The sequence below is a fragment of the Drosophila persimilis genome, unplaced genomic scaffold, assembly GCF_003286085.1.
Source record: "Drosophila persimilis strain 14011-0111.01,24,50 unplaced genomic scaffold, DperRS2 tig00000002-arrow-pilon, whole genome shotgun sequence".
Lineage (NCBI taxonomy): Eukaryota > Metazoa > Arthropoda > Insecta > Diptera > Drosophilidae > Drosophila > Drosophila persimilis.
This window is the reverse complement of record NW_020825289.1, coordinates 17,169,296-17,185,890: the sequence shown is the minus strand read 5'-3', so window position 1 is coordinate 17,185,890 and position 16,595 is coordinate 17,169,296. Positions and strand designations below refer to the sequence as shown.

The 16,595-nt window shown below is 47.2% G+C and overlaps 3 protein-coding genes across 6 annotated transcripts; 2 read left to right on the top strand and 1 right to left on the bottom strand.

Annotated features, from left to right (window-relative positions):
* Positions 1–36: 36 nt before the first annotated feature.
* LOC6592555 (PIN2/TERF1-interacting telomerase inhibitor 1) lies at positions 37–2,096 on the top strand. 2 transcript variants are annotated; one of them, XM_026986918.1, is made up of 3 exons: positions 37–140; positions 198–1,543; positions 1,686–1,777. In XM_026986918.1, exons 1-3 carry the CDS (start codon positions 68–70, stop codon positions 1,707–1,709), a joined length of 1,443 nt encoding a protein of 480 aa, XP_026842719.1. In that variant the 5' UTR covers positions 37–67; the 3' UTR covers positions 1,710–1,777. The 2 variants fall into 2 exon arrangements, with proteins under 2 accessions (XP_026842719.1, XP_002017933.1); XM_002017897.2 differs by having other exon boundaries at positions 198–2,096.
* On the bottom strand, positions 1,984–4,300 carry LOC6592556 (DDB1- and CUL4-associated factor 11). The gene is made up of 7 exons (XM_002017898.2): positions 4,088–4,300; positions 3,761–4,028; positions 3,552–3,698; positions 2,896–3,438; positions 2,669–2,824; positions 2,505–2,611; positions 1,984–2,436 (listed from the first exon to the last, which is right to left on the bottom strand). The coding sequence occupies exons 1-7, from the start codon at positions 4,259–4,261 to the stop codon at positions 2,299–2,301; spliced, it is 1,533 nt and encodes a 510-aa protein (XP_002017934.1). The 5' UTR covers positions 4,262–4,300; the 3' UTR covers positions 1,984–2,298.
* A 1,219-nt stretch (positions 4,301–5,519) lies between these two features.
* On the top strand, positions 5,520–16,449 carry LOC6592557 (hillarin). 3 transcript variants are annotated; one of them, XM_026987082.1, is made up of 9 exons: positions 5,520–5,564; positions 9,236–9,730; positions 10,568–10,709; positions 10,792–10,991; positions 13,766–14,760; positions 14,827–15,313; positions 15,384–15,497; positions 15,561–15,724; positions 15,805–16,449. In XM_026987082.1, exons 2-9 carry the CDS (start codon positions 9,542–9,544, stop codon positions 15,965–15,967), a joined length of 2,454 nt encoding a protein of 817 aa, XP_026842883.1. In that variant the 5' UTR covers positions 5,520–5,564; positions 9,236–9,541; the 3' UTR covers positions 15,968–16,449. The 3 variants fall into 3 exon arrangements, with proteins under 3 accessions (XP_026842883.1, XP_002017935.1, XP_026842884.1); XM_002017899.2 differs by having other exon boundaries at positions 5,523–5,564; positions 9,239–9,730; XM_026987083.1 differs by lacking the exon at positions 5,520–5,564 and adding an exon at positions 5,609–5,626 and having other exon boundaries at positions 9,239–9,730.
* The last annotated feature ends 146 nt before the right edge of the window (positions 16,450–16,595 follow it).

Genomic DNA, 16,595 nt, shown 5'->3' with positions numbered 1-16,595 from the left:
TCAATTGATAACACGTGTTGTGCCCGTCCGCATTTATTTAATATTATTAGAAGTTTTTAAAAATAAAATGGCTATGCTGGCAGAACCACGTCGCCGCAAACGGTACAATTTGTGCCCGCGCGGCAAGGCCCTGTACGAAGGTAAAGTCCTCGAAATCAAATGGTAACAAAATTGACTGAATGCTGGATATTTTGCAGATGATGCTCGCTTTGGCACCAAAATGCTCGAGAAAATGGGATGGTCCAAAGGAAAAGGTCTCGGCGCCAACGAGGACGGCCAACGGGACTTCGTTCGTGTTCGCTTGAAGAACGACGCTGAAGGATTGGGCTTCGAGGCAAGAGATGATCAGTGGACCGTTCATGAGGAGGGCTTCAGTGGACTCCTTAAATCGCTCAATGGTGGCACTGATGAAACCAATGGTACAAACGGAGCGGCCTCCGCATCTGAAGATGAGGCTAGACCAATGGGGTTTGGGTTTAAAGCCGCAGAACCAGAAGAGCCGCCCAAAAAGAAGCTCAAAGAGAGGATCAGTGGCATATCGCTGGAGGAGGCGTCAAAGGCGAGCAAGGCGCGTGTGCACTACAAGAAATTCACACGGGGGAAGGATTTATCGCAGTACAGCGAAAAGGACCTGGCCAATATATTCGGAAAAAAGGCCACCGAAGAGATTGACGCACCAGTAAAGATCGAACTAACTCAAGTGGAGGAAAAGGAGATAAATCCCAATTTTAGTGGTGTGACAACAGTAGCCACTGGGCTTTCTGTCCATGATTACTTCAAACAAAAATTGGAAGCCATGAAAAATAAGATCAAAAATGGAAGTGGAAATACCCTTACGCAAAGCCCTGGCACTGATGAGGAGGTCCAGACAGAGAGCGCCCAAAGTGAGCCTATAAAAAAAAAGAAGAAAAAGAACAAGGAGAGAACGGCCAAAGTGCCTGCTGAGGAGGAAGAAAATGTTGAGCCTAAGCAAAAGAAAAAGAAGTCGAAACGTGCCTCCGACCAACAAGTTGAGCAGTCAGATACAACTGCTGAAGACAAACCAGTGGAAGTAGTATCTTTAGATGAAACGTCTTCCAAAACTAAAAAGAAATCAAAGGAAACGAAGGAAACCATTGCAAATGTTTTAGAAGAGTCCTTAAAGAAGAAAAAGAAGTCAAGGAAAGACAAGAAAGTCGCCGAGACCAAGGAGGATGCAGAATCCGAAGCTGCGACAGCCGTTCCAGATGACTCTGAGAATACCTCTCCGTCCAAGAGTAAAAAGAAGAAAAGATCGAAAGAAACAGTTGATAGCCTTTCAGAGCCTGTGGGGGAGGAAACAAACAAAGCCTCGGGCAATACGCCAGAAGATAAAAACGAATCCCCAGAAGCACCACTAAAAAAGAAAAAGAAGTCGAAGAAAGTCGTGGAGGAAGAGGAGCAATCAGTGACGCCTGTTCTCGATAAAGCTGAAAAATCCTCCAAGAAAAAGAACAAGTTGGGTCGCGATGTACCTGAAGATTCTGCCCCAGCAGCTGACACAGGAAAGAAGCACAAGGACTCAGTAAGTGCTGAACCCAAATCATCCGGCGATAAAAGCGATCAATCAGCCGATGAAGATCAGCATGAGGAGCTCTTATCTCTGGACGAAATAAAAGAAAAAATCAAATCATTCAATATTTATACCATCTCTCAATTTTGCGCAGACAAATTCCAAATGTTTGATATGAATGCGTTTCGAGAATCGTCGCTGGCTGAAATAACAGGCTACGGGTGCAGCGCGAACATGGAGTTGAGGGTAGAGGAGATGAAGAACGACGACAAGCGAATTATGGACCTTTGGAAGAATGAATCGTATGCTAGCTATAAGAAATCTGACAGATTTACAAACACCAGATATCCGAATCAGGTGAAGCGCACGACGCTACGGGCCGTGAAGAAAAGATTCGCATTTCAGGCCATTTGATTAGGGCAAAACGAAATATATGTAATTCAACGTTATTCTTAATACGATTTGTTTGTACATAAACAACTTAATTAAGTTTATTTTAAGCTTCATGGTCTACATTTTAATGTGTAACGCCGATAATTAAACTGAACTACATATGCCCCGCAAAGCTGTGCCATAATCTTCAGTCTTATTCATAGAACCAAGATGCGGCGTGACTCTGGTGGGATATGCACTCCACTCAACTCCCCCTTTAGTCTGCGCTTGAATGTTAGGTACTCTCGCTGGTGCTGGTACTTGTGTAGTGTTCTAATATCAATGGGGTGCGTTGCCGCCTTAAAGCTAATCATGAAATACCAACACGCTTAAGACTAGTCTGGCGTCCCACGATTCGCTAGACGGCGCGAACGGCGCAGTGGTCTTTTGTCCTGATCGGAGCTCTGCTGACGTTTCTCCGACCGATTGGCGTTGTTTCGATTAAAGTTGTTCAAATGAACGTGTGAGTCCCACTGCGAGAGAGATACAACCATAGAAAAATGATTCCACATGTACACCAGATGTGTTTTTGTCAACTTACCGATCCAGACACGATTTCCGAGCGCACTGGATGCCAGTCCAAGTCTCTTACCACATTCCTGTGCCCCTCAATAGCCTCTTTGATCCTGCCAGTCAGCACGTCGTAAACTGTAACCGATACGCAATTAAAGCTTTTTCAATTTCTTCTTCATTTTGCCCACTCACTAATAATGCGTCCCGTAGAACATCCTGTGTAGATGAAACGCTGTCCAGTCTGTTCCAAGGGCGAGAACTTGGCGCGCAGCAGTGTTTTGGTTACTCTATGACCACGATAAGTCATTATACTGGAATCCCCGTCCATAGCCTTGCGGGGATCGTAAACTGCAAAAGAATACAATCATTAAACAAGAAATAAACAAAAATAGGGCTGGGAAATGTCCCTTAATCCTTACATGACTGTGGCACCCGATTCCAGCGATAGTCCCACATCGAAAGATCCAGTCGCTCTTGCCTGGTCCTGCTGCAATTTCGCGTATTGCTGGGCTGTCTCAAGTCCCACAGCTTAATGCTTTGATCTTTGGAATTGGAAAGTACATAATAGCCGTCGTTGCGGGAATCAATGTAGGTGATTCCGTCGTAGTGTCCAACCAGGGAGACCACCGCTCTGGACAGTTCCCGAGAGCGAAATGAGGTGCGCAGATCGAATACCTTAATTAGTCCGTCATCGCAGCCAGCGATTATCACATTTGGATTCTTATCATGAAGGTAACTGACGGAGTTCACGTCAGTGCCAGGCATCCGATGAGTGCGCAAGATTTGGGTGGCCCTCGTTTGAATGTCTGTAACGATGACCATGGAATTGTTACTGCCACCAATGATGGTGTCGCCCGTAGGCGAGTACCGAAGCGAGAATATCGCAAGTCGCAGATTGGGCAGCCCGTGGACATCGATCCATTGGCAGTCGTCCTCAGTGCCATTCACAGGCATTATGAAAACTGCAAGAAAATGCAAGTAAAATCAGATTAGTAATTCCTGCTCTGTGTTGCAAACATATGGTTCTATTTATAATGACTTCTTCCAGAGTAAAAAAAGGGAAAAAACAACTTACATGAGCGGGACCATGTGCTGTATGCAAAGTTCTGCCCATTCGGACTGAAGTCAGCATCTATAATGCTCCATTCGACGTCGCGTGCTCTGATGCGATTGAGTAGATGGTAGGTGCCCTTCGCCCCGTCATAGATGCGCACGAAGCCATCTGCAACAGGTAATACGTGTTTAGCGAGGTGAAACTTGACCGTTGTGTCAACCCATTCTGACCTTGGCAGGCAATCAAGAGTCTGTCCCCACTCTTATCAAACTTGGTCACAAACACCTTCGAGTCCAGCGACATCAGACGCAAGGACTTCTTATTTGGTATATACAGATTGGATATATAGCGCTGCTGGTTCTGCGAGAACGAGGCAGTGCCAGGCGCGGCCAGGCCATTTTCACGCTGCTGCAGGGCGTGCAGGAGATTCCAGCGATCGTTCAATGGCTTGCTGGCGAAACCACTCAAAGCCCTTATCTCTTTGTACATGTCGGAGCCCTGCAAATTCATGAAGTACTCGTTAGTCTCGAATGAAAGCTGGAGTATTTCATGATTACTTGAAACTTTTGCAGGTTTGGCTCCCCCCGTATTTTGGGCAATTGGTTTGTGTGATAGCACGTATTACGCATTTCCAACTCCATTGCGTTTACAGTAAAGTTAATGTAATTGTTGATGTCACTGTTGTCTGAAGAATCATCGTCGTCACTTAGAAGACCCACTTGATTTCCCATTCTATATTTTTTTTCCAAATGGGAATTATTTTCTTTTTGTTATTAAATCTACAGTTTTAAGAAGTTGGACTTTTGTCCGAAACGTTAAAATAATAGTAAACGCGTATCGCATGCGGTCTTACTTTTTGGTATATTTTTGTGTGATAGTTCCCAGAGATCTTCCGCTCTGGGAGCTGTCAGCTTTGGTTGGGAACTATCGCATTCGCTCTCGCTGTTCCTTTTTTGATTCTAGCGAAAACAAAAAGGATTTTTTATAATAAGTGACTCCAACTTTACATCACAACCAAAATGCAGCTTGACGGAATGGAATGGAATACTTCGTACAGGACGGCCTGGAAGATGTACATATTGTATACATTTCTGTGTGCGATATATTCGATATGGTGTTGTTTGGCGCCTAGTTCCCAGCGACTATAAGAGCTATAGCAACCAAATAACATATAACCATATAACATAATAACAACCATATAACACTGTTAGAAGTGCATTTCACAATGCTGTCCCGCCCCCAATCAACCATTTTACAGATATTAAAAAACTACAACTGAAAATAAACCGGGGACTTACAATTATTATTTTAAATAATGTATACTTTTATGAAATTTCATTTTATTTCTATCTTTCTGGCGCATATTGTGGGTATTTTTGAAATGGTTTTTATGATGGGTGACGACTTTCTTTGCTGCATTCCGTCTCCTCCTCTCTACAGCTACGGCAAAAATCATTGTATATAGCATCTACGGTAACAGATAAAACAGTCCAAACTTTTCTAGAAGCATTTGAAATTGAAAGCTGATCTTCGGTTCCCCACCTTATTTAGTTATACTATGCGTTAAAATACACGCATTTGCAGTGATGAACAAAAGGGAGGGTGGGCTTTAGACTTCAAGACCAAACCAATCTAGACTGCAATGCAAAGATAGCATGAACATATATATAACGATAAATAAGTATTAGTAGCCGTATTCACAGTGCATCAGTACAAGTGCAATTCTGCCACTGCTGCATCTGTCAGTTGGACTAGAAACCCCAACTGGATCATATATTACTTTCGCTTGCATTGACTGCTTTTTCCATAAGGCTTTTTTAGTTGGTTTGAATTCGACTATCGGACTCCTAAGAGCGGGATGGATGGCCGCACCTATGAATATTTCTACCATGGTTCGTGGAATTCGATCTGAGCCGAGCTTTGTTTGCTATTATTCGAGAAAGCTACATAGCTAGAAAAAGCTTGGCTCAAAGCGATCTCGACAACAAGCGTGGTTGGTTGGAACGGTCGGTCCAACTCGAATCTTGCAACTGTGTGAGTTGTGTGTGCGTGTGTGGTGTTGTGTCTCTCTCTCCCTATCGTTGTGTCTGTGTTTGGTAATGAAATTTGGTTACATTCCCAATCTGAAACTTGCTTGGCTCTTCTCGGCCTAAACACACAAAAAATGCCAAAAATGTAATAAACCAAAACGCAGAGTCGGAATTCCTCACACCATTTGATCAACTCTGCCGTGTTCTGTGCTCAGTGAGCGTGTGTGTGCGTGTGTGTGTGCTTGGATTTTGTTGCTACACCAGCTCGTGGCGTTTGTGTGCGTGCGTGTGTGTGGAATTGATCATAAATACTTTTGCACAACGCGCCCCTCCACAATTCCAGAAGAAAGTTGTTTAGCATATGCGTTGGTCCAGAGGCGAATAGACTCCGGGCAGAGCGGAAAGGAAGGGAAGTGGGACCAGCGGCAGCAGCGGCAGCAGCAGCAGCACTGCCAATAAGTATGTCAAAAAGGGCCTAGAACTGCAGCAACACACAAGGCCCGCACCAGCTACCAGCTACATATATCGCGTGTGTATAATCAAGGCGAAATAATAAAAATAGTAATGAAGAAAGAGAAATAATTTACAAACAAAAAACTGGAACGCGCGAGCCAGACTCGAAAAAGTGAAAGATTGCAAGCTGACGTTTGACGTTGAAGCAGAGCAGAGGCTGAGGCTGAAACTATGGTTAACTGGAGTGACGTCGTAGTCTCTCAGTCATGGCCTAAGCACACGGATACATACATGCACACACATGCACACCCGTTTGGATGCGGGGGGGATGGTTAGAAGCCACCACCTGTCATGGGCGCTGGCTGCACACCGCTTCCGTTCCCTCTGCTCTGCCCATTCTATTCCAGAGCATAGTTCCAGTGTCACTTCCACTTCCACTGTCAGTGCTGCAGTTTCCAATTACCGTTTTGCGACTCATAAATAATTTTCGGTGTTTGTGCTTCTACTTTATTGCCAGCTTGTTTTGGGCGATTTCTAAAAGCATTCCATTGTGCCATTCAATTAGCACACAAGTGCCTGGAATCTGCGCCGATTTGTCCAACTAATTCTCGTACATATGTACATATGTAGTTTCTCTTGTTATCCGCTTCGTTTTGGGATCTTCGTACATACATACATATATACTAGGTAAATATATATATTCATCCCCCTACTCTTTCTGCATTCATCTTAAAGTGACGCAATCATTTGAATATTATTTCGATTCCTATGATTGTTTCACTCTCTGGCGGAATAACCAGTTGCTTGCTGGCTGGCTGATCGTTTCGTTGCATTTATCAAATCTCTCGTATCGTGGCTCTTGAATGCTATTAGCTCTGGCAATTATGCCAATTCAAGTTGGCCGCTGCCGCTGCCGTTTACTGTTATTATTGGGTATTTATTTAATTGTCATTGTTAGCGCTTCGACCGCAGCCCGAAACGAAACGAAACGAAAGACTTAGGCAACGAACCCGCTCGACCAAAAATCTAAAACTGGCGCTCGCTCGCCGCCAATCCCGACCGCTTATCAATTTATTTAAATGATTTCTGATTGCAAGCAATTGTTTAAGTCGAGCCACTTTCGTTTTCCTTTATTTTGCGCCTCAGCCTTTGTCTTTTGCCATCATTTATTTATATTTCCAGCATTCCAACCGCACTCGGATGGAAAAGAAAGCTGGAAAGAACGCTAGTTGCCGACTAGATCATACCCACTAGACTAGACCCCTAACAGTTGCACTATCTATTGATGGCATTAAGATGTCAACTTGTTTTCCATATCCAGCCTTAAAGTTATAGACTCTGAAACACGTCCTATTGTCTGGTGTCTCAGACACATTCACGTAAAACCAGTATACCCCTTGACCAATACGAGTATAGGGTGTAGTGGCTACCGAACAGTGGACAGACAATATGATGCCTTTGACAGGTATGCGAAATTCTATGCACCACCTCCTCGTGTTCTGTAGATAGAGCAGACACTTCTCTTTTCTTCGCTTGTCGTCTCAGTCACACCCAAGTGAACATGGTGGCATGACGTGTGATGTAAGTCGCACGAGGCGTTTTGTCAAAGCCGCCCCCTAAGCTAACTGGCGGGCCAGTAGGAGGAAGGGCAGGGCTCCTTCTCAGCATTATGGATATTCATATCCATATCCACAGCCATGTTCATGTCCATTACAATTATCATTACACGCTAATTATGTCAAAAGCAATGTCTAATTGGGCCATTCAATCACACCGATTGTGATCGCATCAACGGATCATACGCTTTTCGCTTTTCGCTTGTCGCCCTCGTGGGCGTTTCCATTCATGGCTTGTAAGTTGTTGATTGATATTCGATTGCGGGGGCTGGACAAGAAAACTATTCCAATCCGGCTGGTAGATCAGTTACTCATCGCTGTGGAAAGAGGTGGAAAAAGTGGAAAGAGGTGACAATGGAAACTTTAGGAAGTTCTTCGGCCCGTTCTCCAAGTCACTACCTCCTCACATTCGTTGTGGCCCATCGAGATCGAGAGCAGGCCGTCCGTCAAAAGCGGAACAAAATTTAATTCACAGCCAATCACAGTAATTTTGTGTTACAAAATATCTTAACGGCCTTCGCCGCATTAGCATTTGCATTTTCCAACTCTTCCATCTTTCAATCTTTCCATTTTCCATTAGTGCTGGAGCCCAAGTTGGAGCTGGCATGCCATCCGCCATCCGCCAGCCGCCGTTCGACGGGGGCTCGGGCCAGCAACCTTCGGTGGGAGATGGCGGCGGGGTGACTATGCAACACACTCCCCCTCCCGATCCACTGGCTCAACGCTTAACGTTCATTAAACTTGAAAAGAAAGCAAAACGATGACGCTGACGAGGCTTCGACTACGACTCTGACTTCGACTTCCACTTGCAGTTTTGGCTTTGTCTGAGCCGAGCCGCATTTGTTTTAATTTTGGTCAAAGCCGCAGCCGCGCGGCAGCCAGAGCCACAGCAACAACAAAAGTTACAGCCACAATAACATTCAATTAAAGTTACATGCACTTGCCTCGAGGCGCATACCCGTAGATACAATATGCGAGCACTCGCATATGCTTTTTTCCACTTCAATTTAATTGTTGCAACTCAACAACAAATACAACACGAATAAAAACCGAAAGAAAACAACAATCGCGTCAATTAATCAAATGGAAAATGCAACTTTTGCCGGTGCCAGGCGGCTGTTGAAGGCGGTTCGGCGGTTCGTTCGTGCCACAACACCAAAAGCAACAAGTTCAGCTGTGGCACGTTCAGAGCAGGCTCTGGTTCGCAGCGCGAGGTCAATGGCAAGGCGAAATACCCGAAACCCAGGCCCAGCCGAACCTGTGGCCCTTTTCGCCCCATTCAGTCCGGAGCCAAAAATGAATCCATTCCGCCTCTTGTCCACTTAATTAAAATTCATTAATAATCTGTTCACAGCTGTCCACAAAGCAGCCAAAGAGCCAAAAAAAAAAATGAAAGTTTTGGCTCGGACGCCTGCGCAGAAACCAAAGTTTGTGTGGCTTTGACTTTGACTGGGGATTGAGGTTCGGGATGGGGCTTGGGGATGGGGCTTTGGCTGTTGACCAGTTTTGGTCTGGGCCAAAATCTAATCTCAACTTAAATAGGAAATATGTCTCCCACTCAGCCAGTAATCAATTTGGTCATTTCTTGGTTGTTTCTGTGGCACAGCAGCTTCTGCCAGCAGCGGACGTATGATGAGGATGAGCGGCTGCTGATGACGAATGACGAACTGAAAGTGTCGCCCCCAGAACCAGCTCGACGGACCACAAACTAGCACCTTGCTCGGAAGCTGAGTCTGTGGCTGCAGAACAGATACGACTCCGAGTGAAATTAGAAGAGGAAAAGAAAAGTGACAAATCCAACTGGCGACTGGCATTTGGCAACTGGCAACTGGCGGAACCTGTCCCCGAATCCAACGCACACACAGAAGGAGAGCTGGAGAGTGGCTGGCAGCAGGCAGAAGGCAGCAGCAGCATGTATCGCCCAAATTTCTACGAGTCGACGTGCCTGCGGTGCAGCGAGACCGTCTATCAGGTGGATCGTGTGGGGCCACTCAAGGATTTCACATTCTTTCATTCCGGTTGCTTCAAGTGCGTCCACTGCGGCACCAAGCTAACGCTCAAGACATATTTCAATAATCAACACAAGCAGGATGACAAAGAGGTAAGTGCCACAGACGAAGACACGAAAGACTCGGGCGACAAACGCGTCAAGCAAACAAATATTTGCAAGTATATGCACAGCTGCAAAATGCAAAATGCAAAAGTGCAGTTCGAATTTCGAACGACTCTACGACACTTTTCCGTGCCCATGCATAATAATAAATAACTCTGTTATTGCGCTCTGCCGCAGCAGAAATGTGTGTCAGTGCGGTCTGTCTGTCATCCAAATGCATATATCGTACATACATATATATATACATAAGTGTGCATTTATGTACACGCGCGTACAGTGCGTATCGCAGCAATAAGACTACTGCAGCTGCAGTAATCTTATGGAATATGGCAGAAGATTATTTCTTTTAATTATCTTCAATTACTTCAATAATAATAATTATCAATTCGAAACACATTTTCTATGTCAGCTTCCATAACCATAGATCGTTGACATTCTTAGCACGAAACGCACTGTGCTTTGGGGTATACTTATATTGCCACCTGCTGTGCGTAGGTGCAGCGGTTGGTGTTGCATTTGCAAGTGTCTCGAATCTTGGGGTCTGCTCACGCACTCGAGGCGAAACCGAATATGTCTAATGGGGTGTATTGATTTGGACAGTAGATAGATACAAATTATAATGATTCGACAGTATCTTCATCTGAAAGGAATCTCTCAAAGAAAGGCCTTAATTGGTACCAAAATGTAATTCGGTTAATAGCCTCCTCGATTGGATGCAGAGCACAAAGACTGGGCAATGACAAATCATTTCTCGCACCTAGAAACATCCCAGTTGTCAGTCAATTAATGCTGTATTAACCTTTCCATCAACTCTTTCTTGTGCAGGTCTATTGCAGTTCCCATGTACCAAAGAGCGGACCCGGTCATCTCGACCAGACGGCGGTGGGCATTCGCCAGGCCCTGAATGCGCCGCGAACGAGCAAGTTCGTGAACGAACAGATACGGGGCACGCGCACCGAGATCGACGGTGAGTAGGGGCTAAAACTGATTCCTCATGGCCCACAGCCTGGCTGACCGTTCTCCGGGCTCCGGCTGGTTCTGTCTTGCAGGTGCCCCACTGGGTGGTTCGCGTCAATCCACGCCTAACGGCTACGTCGGCCGCGAGGTCAACTCCCCGTCGCAGAACGAATCCGACTACAAGTACGGCCGCTTCGACGCCAGTGCCCTCCACATCGCCCATGCCCTGAAGCAGACGGAGGTCCAGAAGGCCTACAACAAGGCGCGCGAGAAGCCGATTGATTTCTACCTGGTAAGTGACCATCGTTGATGGAAGCAGACCCAGACTCCACTCTGCCCCAAGAAGTGGCCGCAAATTAAGAGATTATTTAGTGCAGAACATGTAATGAAATTTTAAGTGGCTAGCGGGCCGCCGGCTGGTCAGGTGTGTATCCCCGTCTCTGCGTCTTGTTCTCTCCAGTTCTCTCCGAGCTCCAGCGGTTGTGCAATGCTTCTGCGAGTACGAGCATGTGCACAGCCTAATTAATGCACTGCCAGCCAGAGCAGAGTCATGATTATGTAGGCTAGTGTGCTATTTGCACCTGACTGAGGGGTTGCGTTGCCCAAGATGGGCCAGCAAGAAGCAAGAAAGAGAGACTATCCACGGGGTCTGGTCAGATATATGTCTCTTCCGATCAATCTGCCATCTTCAGCGCACACAATATATATCAAGATTATATGTAGTCTATAGGTTTCGCAGCAGTACGACTACCATTAGTGTGCAATGATTTAAGCAACACCCAAACTGATCTAGTTGGGGGAAATCCACGCAGAGATTTCCATTCGAGTGGGGGAGGGGTGATCACGATCGCCCAGCTTGATTATAATTTATTATCGTGCTGCATCGGGTCCAGGTCTACGACTAATCTGGCTGGCTAATCTCCGCATGATGCTTGGGTGAAAGCATTATAATCGCATTCAAATCGCACAAGTTTTGCTTTTCTTTGCCACTGCCATTGCAAATGCCAAAAACCGATTTTTCTTTCACTTTCGAGAATGCCACACGCGAGTGGCCAGCAGCATCAGCATCAGCAGCGCCACCAACACTACACCACCAACAAATATTTTTATTGCAACGCTCAATTTAACAAATTTCGAACAGGTGTCTGATGGCGGCGTACACCACCGCAACAGCCAGAGCCCCAGCCACAACAAACAAACCACAAGAAATATATATATGTATATGTACACATGTGAAAAATTGCATGCATGCAATCATTAAAAATTTTCCATGTTTTACAACTGCCACGCACACTCCCTCCCTCACACACCACACTCCAAACACTTGAGCCTGCGCCTGTGTCTGCGTCTAAGCCCTGGGCGGGCACACTATTTTGGCCAGCAGTGTGGCTGCCTGGAAGCATAGATTTCCATATACGGATACAAGTACAGCAGTGGCAGTGCCAGTGGCAGGGGCAGTGGCAGACACAGGCACGGACGAGACAATGCCGTCACCGTCACTTGTTTTTCCGGCTGCGCTTGCGTTCGTTCGGTAAATCTAAATTATGCGCACCACAGTGAAAGTAACGGCAAGCGAAGCTTTTGCCAGCGACAGCTTTTCTCGTCAGAGCGTCATTCTGGTGGCGAAGCTTGCGCTCCCCCTATACTGAGCTCTCTACTCTGCCCGCTCTCCCTCTCTTGGGTGGTGATGTCTCCAGACAAGCCCAGCCCAGCCCTTATGCAATGCACGCGTTTTTAAACGCCATGTAATCGCCGTGTAATTTGGCGCGCCGATTCCATATAAAACTCTCACGCAGCCGCAACGGCAGCGGGGCAGGCAGGCAGCAATCCCACAGACACTTCCTCATAGCTGAAAGCTTTTTGCGCATTTCTGTCCAACGCCAATTTTACAATTTCTGCCACCGTTTTGGGCTTTTTTTGTTGTTGCTGCTGCTGTTGCTGTTTTTGCTGTTGTTTGTGTGGCCGCTTGCGCAATAATTAATTTCAACATTTTTAGACTTTCGTTTTCGTTCGGTTTTGATTTGATTTGGTTTTGCTTTTGCTTTTGATACTCTGCACTTCTCTATTTCGATTTTTTCGCCTTTGTCACCGTGGGCGTCGCATAACTGTACGTACGTCTATGTGCTGCTGCTCGGCTTGTGTTCATATTGAAAATCTACTCTAAGCCGCTCACGCAATTCCACCCCCATCCGCTGGCCAGCGCAGCGCTCTGCCCATTGTCAATGGGGCTTTGAACCATTTAGTGGCTGGCCGGTGCTTATTACTTGATTTGCTTTTGTTTCATATTGTTATTGTTTTGAACTTGACATTGAGTTTCGGCTTTAATTACACCTTGTACGGCCCGTTGCATGGCGCTAAATGCTACTCGTATGCGGAAGCTACTCGTATTATTTTTCCGGAGCTTTTAAACTGTATTTAGTCGAAAAAACGGTCAGAATGTTACTCGGGATATTTCTAAGCATATTTTCGGGAGGGAGATTACCTGTAGATTTTATGGTGACATTTAGGATCGAAGTTCCATTTTGCTGCAGGGGTAGTACCGGGCATAACTAATTTGTGGAAATTGAGTGTAGCCCGCTGATGCGTAATGACAGCCGAGAACACTGCGAATGAGGTAACAACCATACCATTTGTGGCATTGCCTGAGAAAACATTAGCCAGATTAGCGGTCACAGAGAGCGGGCGCACAGACCCGCAATTATTATTGCACAAATGCAAACAGCAACGGTACATCCAATTGATGGCCAGCCAGCCACAATTATCGACGGAGAGACGTCCACTTATCGATGGGCGCACGCATTGCGTGGCGAATGTGTGGGCGGGATAGATGGGGCGCTGGCGGCAGATGCAACTGCAGCTGGAGGCGGGGCTGGGCCGGGGCCTAATGCCAGACATTTAGCCAGGTCTGGTGGCAGCTCAGGCGTGCCATTATAATTAGCCAAGTTAACAAGCCAAGCATTGCAAAAACAACAAACCAAACGCTCGAAATGCATTCGGCGAAAATGCAGATGGATGGATCGTTGCGAAAGCTTTCTCCTAACATCTGTCCCGCCCTTCTGCTTTCAGGCCCGCGAGGAGCAGGCTCACCTGGAGATGAAGCACCGCAAGGAGGAGGACGACTTGTACCGCAGATTCGCGAAGAAGCGCGAGGAGGAGGATCGCAAGATCCAGAGCGAGTTCCAGGACGAGTGGGAGCGCGAGCTGCAGCGCCTGACGCACAAGTTCGAGAAGGAGTTGGCCACCTCACGGCGCAGCCGGGACGAGGCCAATGTTCTAACGCTACGCCACGAGCAGCAGAAGGAGGACCTGGAGAAGAACATGACCCTGCGCCGGAGCAAGAAGAAGGAGAGCATCACCCGGAAGATGCTGGAGCACGAGCGCTACGAGACCGCCGCCCTCGTGGACAGGCAGTCGAGCGAAATGCTGGAGCTGATCAGCGCCCGTCGCTCCGAGTACATGCAGAGCGAGAGCATCTTCCTGGACGACGAGTTCAGCGAGGGCGCCGTGCCCATTGAGTATCCGCTGAATGCCCCGGTTCCCGCACCGCCGGCGGTCAGCAAATTCCAGATCTACACGGACCCTATTGAGTTCGAGGATGTCGATCGCATCGCCATCTCCGTCGCTCAGGAGGACCAGAAGACGTTCACGGACCTGGTGCGCCAGCTGGTGGGACGCTGCACCACCGACATCGAGAAGGCCCGCACCATCTTCCGGTGGATCACGGTCAAAAACCTGAATGCCATGCACTTTGACGACGATCTGCGCGGCGACACGCCCATGGGGCTTCTGCGCGGCATCAAATATGGCACAGAGAGCTATCATGTCCTGTTCAAGCGCCTCTGCAGCTACGCCGGCCTCCACTGTGTCGTCATCAAGGGGTATTCGAAGAGCGCCGGCTACCAGCCCGGGGTGAAGTTCCAGGACTCGCGTTTCCGCAACTCCTGGAACGCCGTCTATGTGGCCGGTGCCTGGCGCTTTGTCCAATGCAACTGGGGAGCCCGCCACCTGGTCAATGCCAAGGAAGCGCCGAAGCAGGGACGCGGCAAGAACGACAGTCTTCGGTGAGTCCAATTAATAGCAGAGATGGGGGGTGTTTGCGTATCTAATCGGTTTTCATCCTTCTTCAGGTACGAGTACGATGACCATTATTTCCTCACCGATCCGCGCGAGTTCATCTACGAGTTCTATCCGCTGCAAGAGGAATGGCAGCTCCTGAAGCGCCCCATCACGTTGCGCGAGTTCGAGAATCTACCCTTTGTGCGGTCGCTATTCTTCCGCTACGGCCTGCACTTTGCCGACGAGGGCTATGGGGCTGTGGTCTTCACGGACGACACTGGAGCGGCCACAGTACGCATCGCCATGCCCACGGACATGCAGAGTTGCCTGATCTTCCACTACAATCTCAAGTTCTACGACAGCGACGAGGAGCTCTCCTACGACGGCGTCTCTCTCAAGAGATTCGTGATGCAGTCGGTGATCGGCAACATCGTGGCCTTCCGCGTGCACGCCCCCTGCTCGGGCGCCTTTCTGCTGGACATATTTGCCAATGCGGTGACGCCCCAGGAGTATCTAACTGGGGAGCCCATGAAGTTCAAGTCTGTGTGCAAATTCAAGGTGGGTTCCCGTCCCCTGACGTGTATTCCTCCCCTGCTACTGCTAATGGTTGACTTTTTCTTCCGATCAGATCTGCTGCGAGGAGCTGCAGACGGTGATGGTGCCGCTGCCAGACTGTGCCAGCGGAGAATGGGGACCCACAAAGGCCACCCGCCTCTTTGGCCTCATTCCCATCACGCACCAGGTGGGTTAAGTGGTCATATCCTCTGGTAAATATGACAGTGCTCATTCACTTCGTGCTTTCCAGGACCCGCTCATCTTTGCCGGGCGCAGCCTGGATTTGCAATTTCGTATGTCGCGTCCGCTGACAGATTTTATGGCCACGCTGCACAAGAATGGCATCGAGGAAAAGAAGCTGGCGAAGTATGTGACTCACAGCACGCTGGACGACATTGTCACGTTCATCATTAAGTGAGTGCAGAAGGAAATGGAAAATTTAATAGCAATTCAGAGCAATCATTCCCGTTACTCGTTCCCTTACCCGCTTGCAGCTTCCCTGAGGAGGGTCAGTATGGACTCGACATTTACACGCGTGAACTTGGCGCCCCACAGCACCACCATCACCATAACAACAACTCCTCATCCTCCTCCGGCGAGAAACATTTGTTGACGCACTGTTGTAAATATTTAATCAACTCGTCCAAGCGGAATTGATTCGGCTGGGAGGAGGGGGCGGACCTGTAGATGCTCGAATGCATTCCTGGACATTGGACGTTGGAAAGGCGAGAAGCGAATCGGAGCAAACACACACACAAAATGCAATATTAATTATAGTCTATACTTAAGCGGGAGCTTAACAAATGTTTACCATATCACAAAAGTCCATTATGGAGGTGCTATCTGACAGCAAACTGGCGAAAATTGAAATCCGATGATAAGAATGGAGACAACGATGGATGGATGATGACAATCGCAACTTGTAAATACTCTAGACTCTAATCATTAGACCTTAACGATGCCTAGTAATACCAACCCTAAAATCAGTTCTTAATTAAATTGTACATCTACCGATTAATGCTTAATAATTTATTACGTGAAACGCAATGAAACCCTACATTCTTATATGCGTACATCCGACTCGAATTCGATTTGAAATGATTAATGTTTTTTTTTGTATAAGCGTTCACGTGCAAAATGTGAATAAAACCTTATTATACAATTATCCTTCACAGACTAAACGAAAGCTCCGCAAGCCTTGCATCAAGTTTAATTATACTTTATTTGTTCATTCTTCTTATCGTACAGAATTTTAAGGTTGACTTTCCCCGTTCAAGAGCAGAAT

What these genes read in the sequence shown, in the direction of transcription:
- LOC6592555 (XM_002017897.2), top strand. Translation starts at nt 68, where the DNA reads ATGGCTATGCTGGCAGAACCACGTCGCCGCAAACGGTACAATTTGTGC. An exon ending in CGGCAAGGCCCTGTACGAAG is followed by an intron (nt 141 to 197) that starts GTAAAGTCCTCG and finishes GATATTTTGCAG; the next exon opens with ATGATGCTCGCTTTGGCACC.
- LOC6592556 (XM_002017898.2), bottom strand. Translation starts at nt 4,261, where the DNA reads ATGGGAAATCAAGTGGGTCTTCTAAGTGACGACGATGATTCTTCAGAC. An exon ending in ACTCTTGATTGCCTGCCAAG is followed by an intron (nt 3,699 to 3,760) that starts GTCAGAATGGGT and finishes TACCTGTTGCAG; the next exon opens with ATGGCTTCGTGCGCATCTAT. An exon ending in CGGAAATCGTGTCTGGATCG is followed by an intron (nt 2,437 to 2,504) that starts GTAAGTTGACAA and finishes TCTCTCTCGCAG; the next exon opens with TGGGACTCACACGTTCATTT.
- LOC6592557 (XM_026987082.1), top strand. Translation starts at nt 9,542, where the DNA reads ATGTATCGCCCAAATTTCTACGAGTCGACGTGCCTGCGGTGCAGCGAG. An exon ending in CACGCGCACCGAGATCGACG is followed by an intron (nt 10,710 to 10,791) that starts GTGAGTAGGGGC and finishes TCTGTCTTGCAG; the next exon opens with GTGCCCCACTGGGTGGTTCG. An exon ending in TCATTCCCATCACGCACCAG is followed by an intron (nt 15,498 to 15,560) that starts GTGGGTTAAGTG and finishes CGTGCTTTCCAG; the next exon opens with GACCCGCTCATCTTTGCCGG.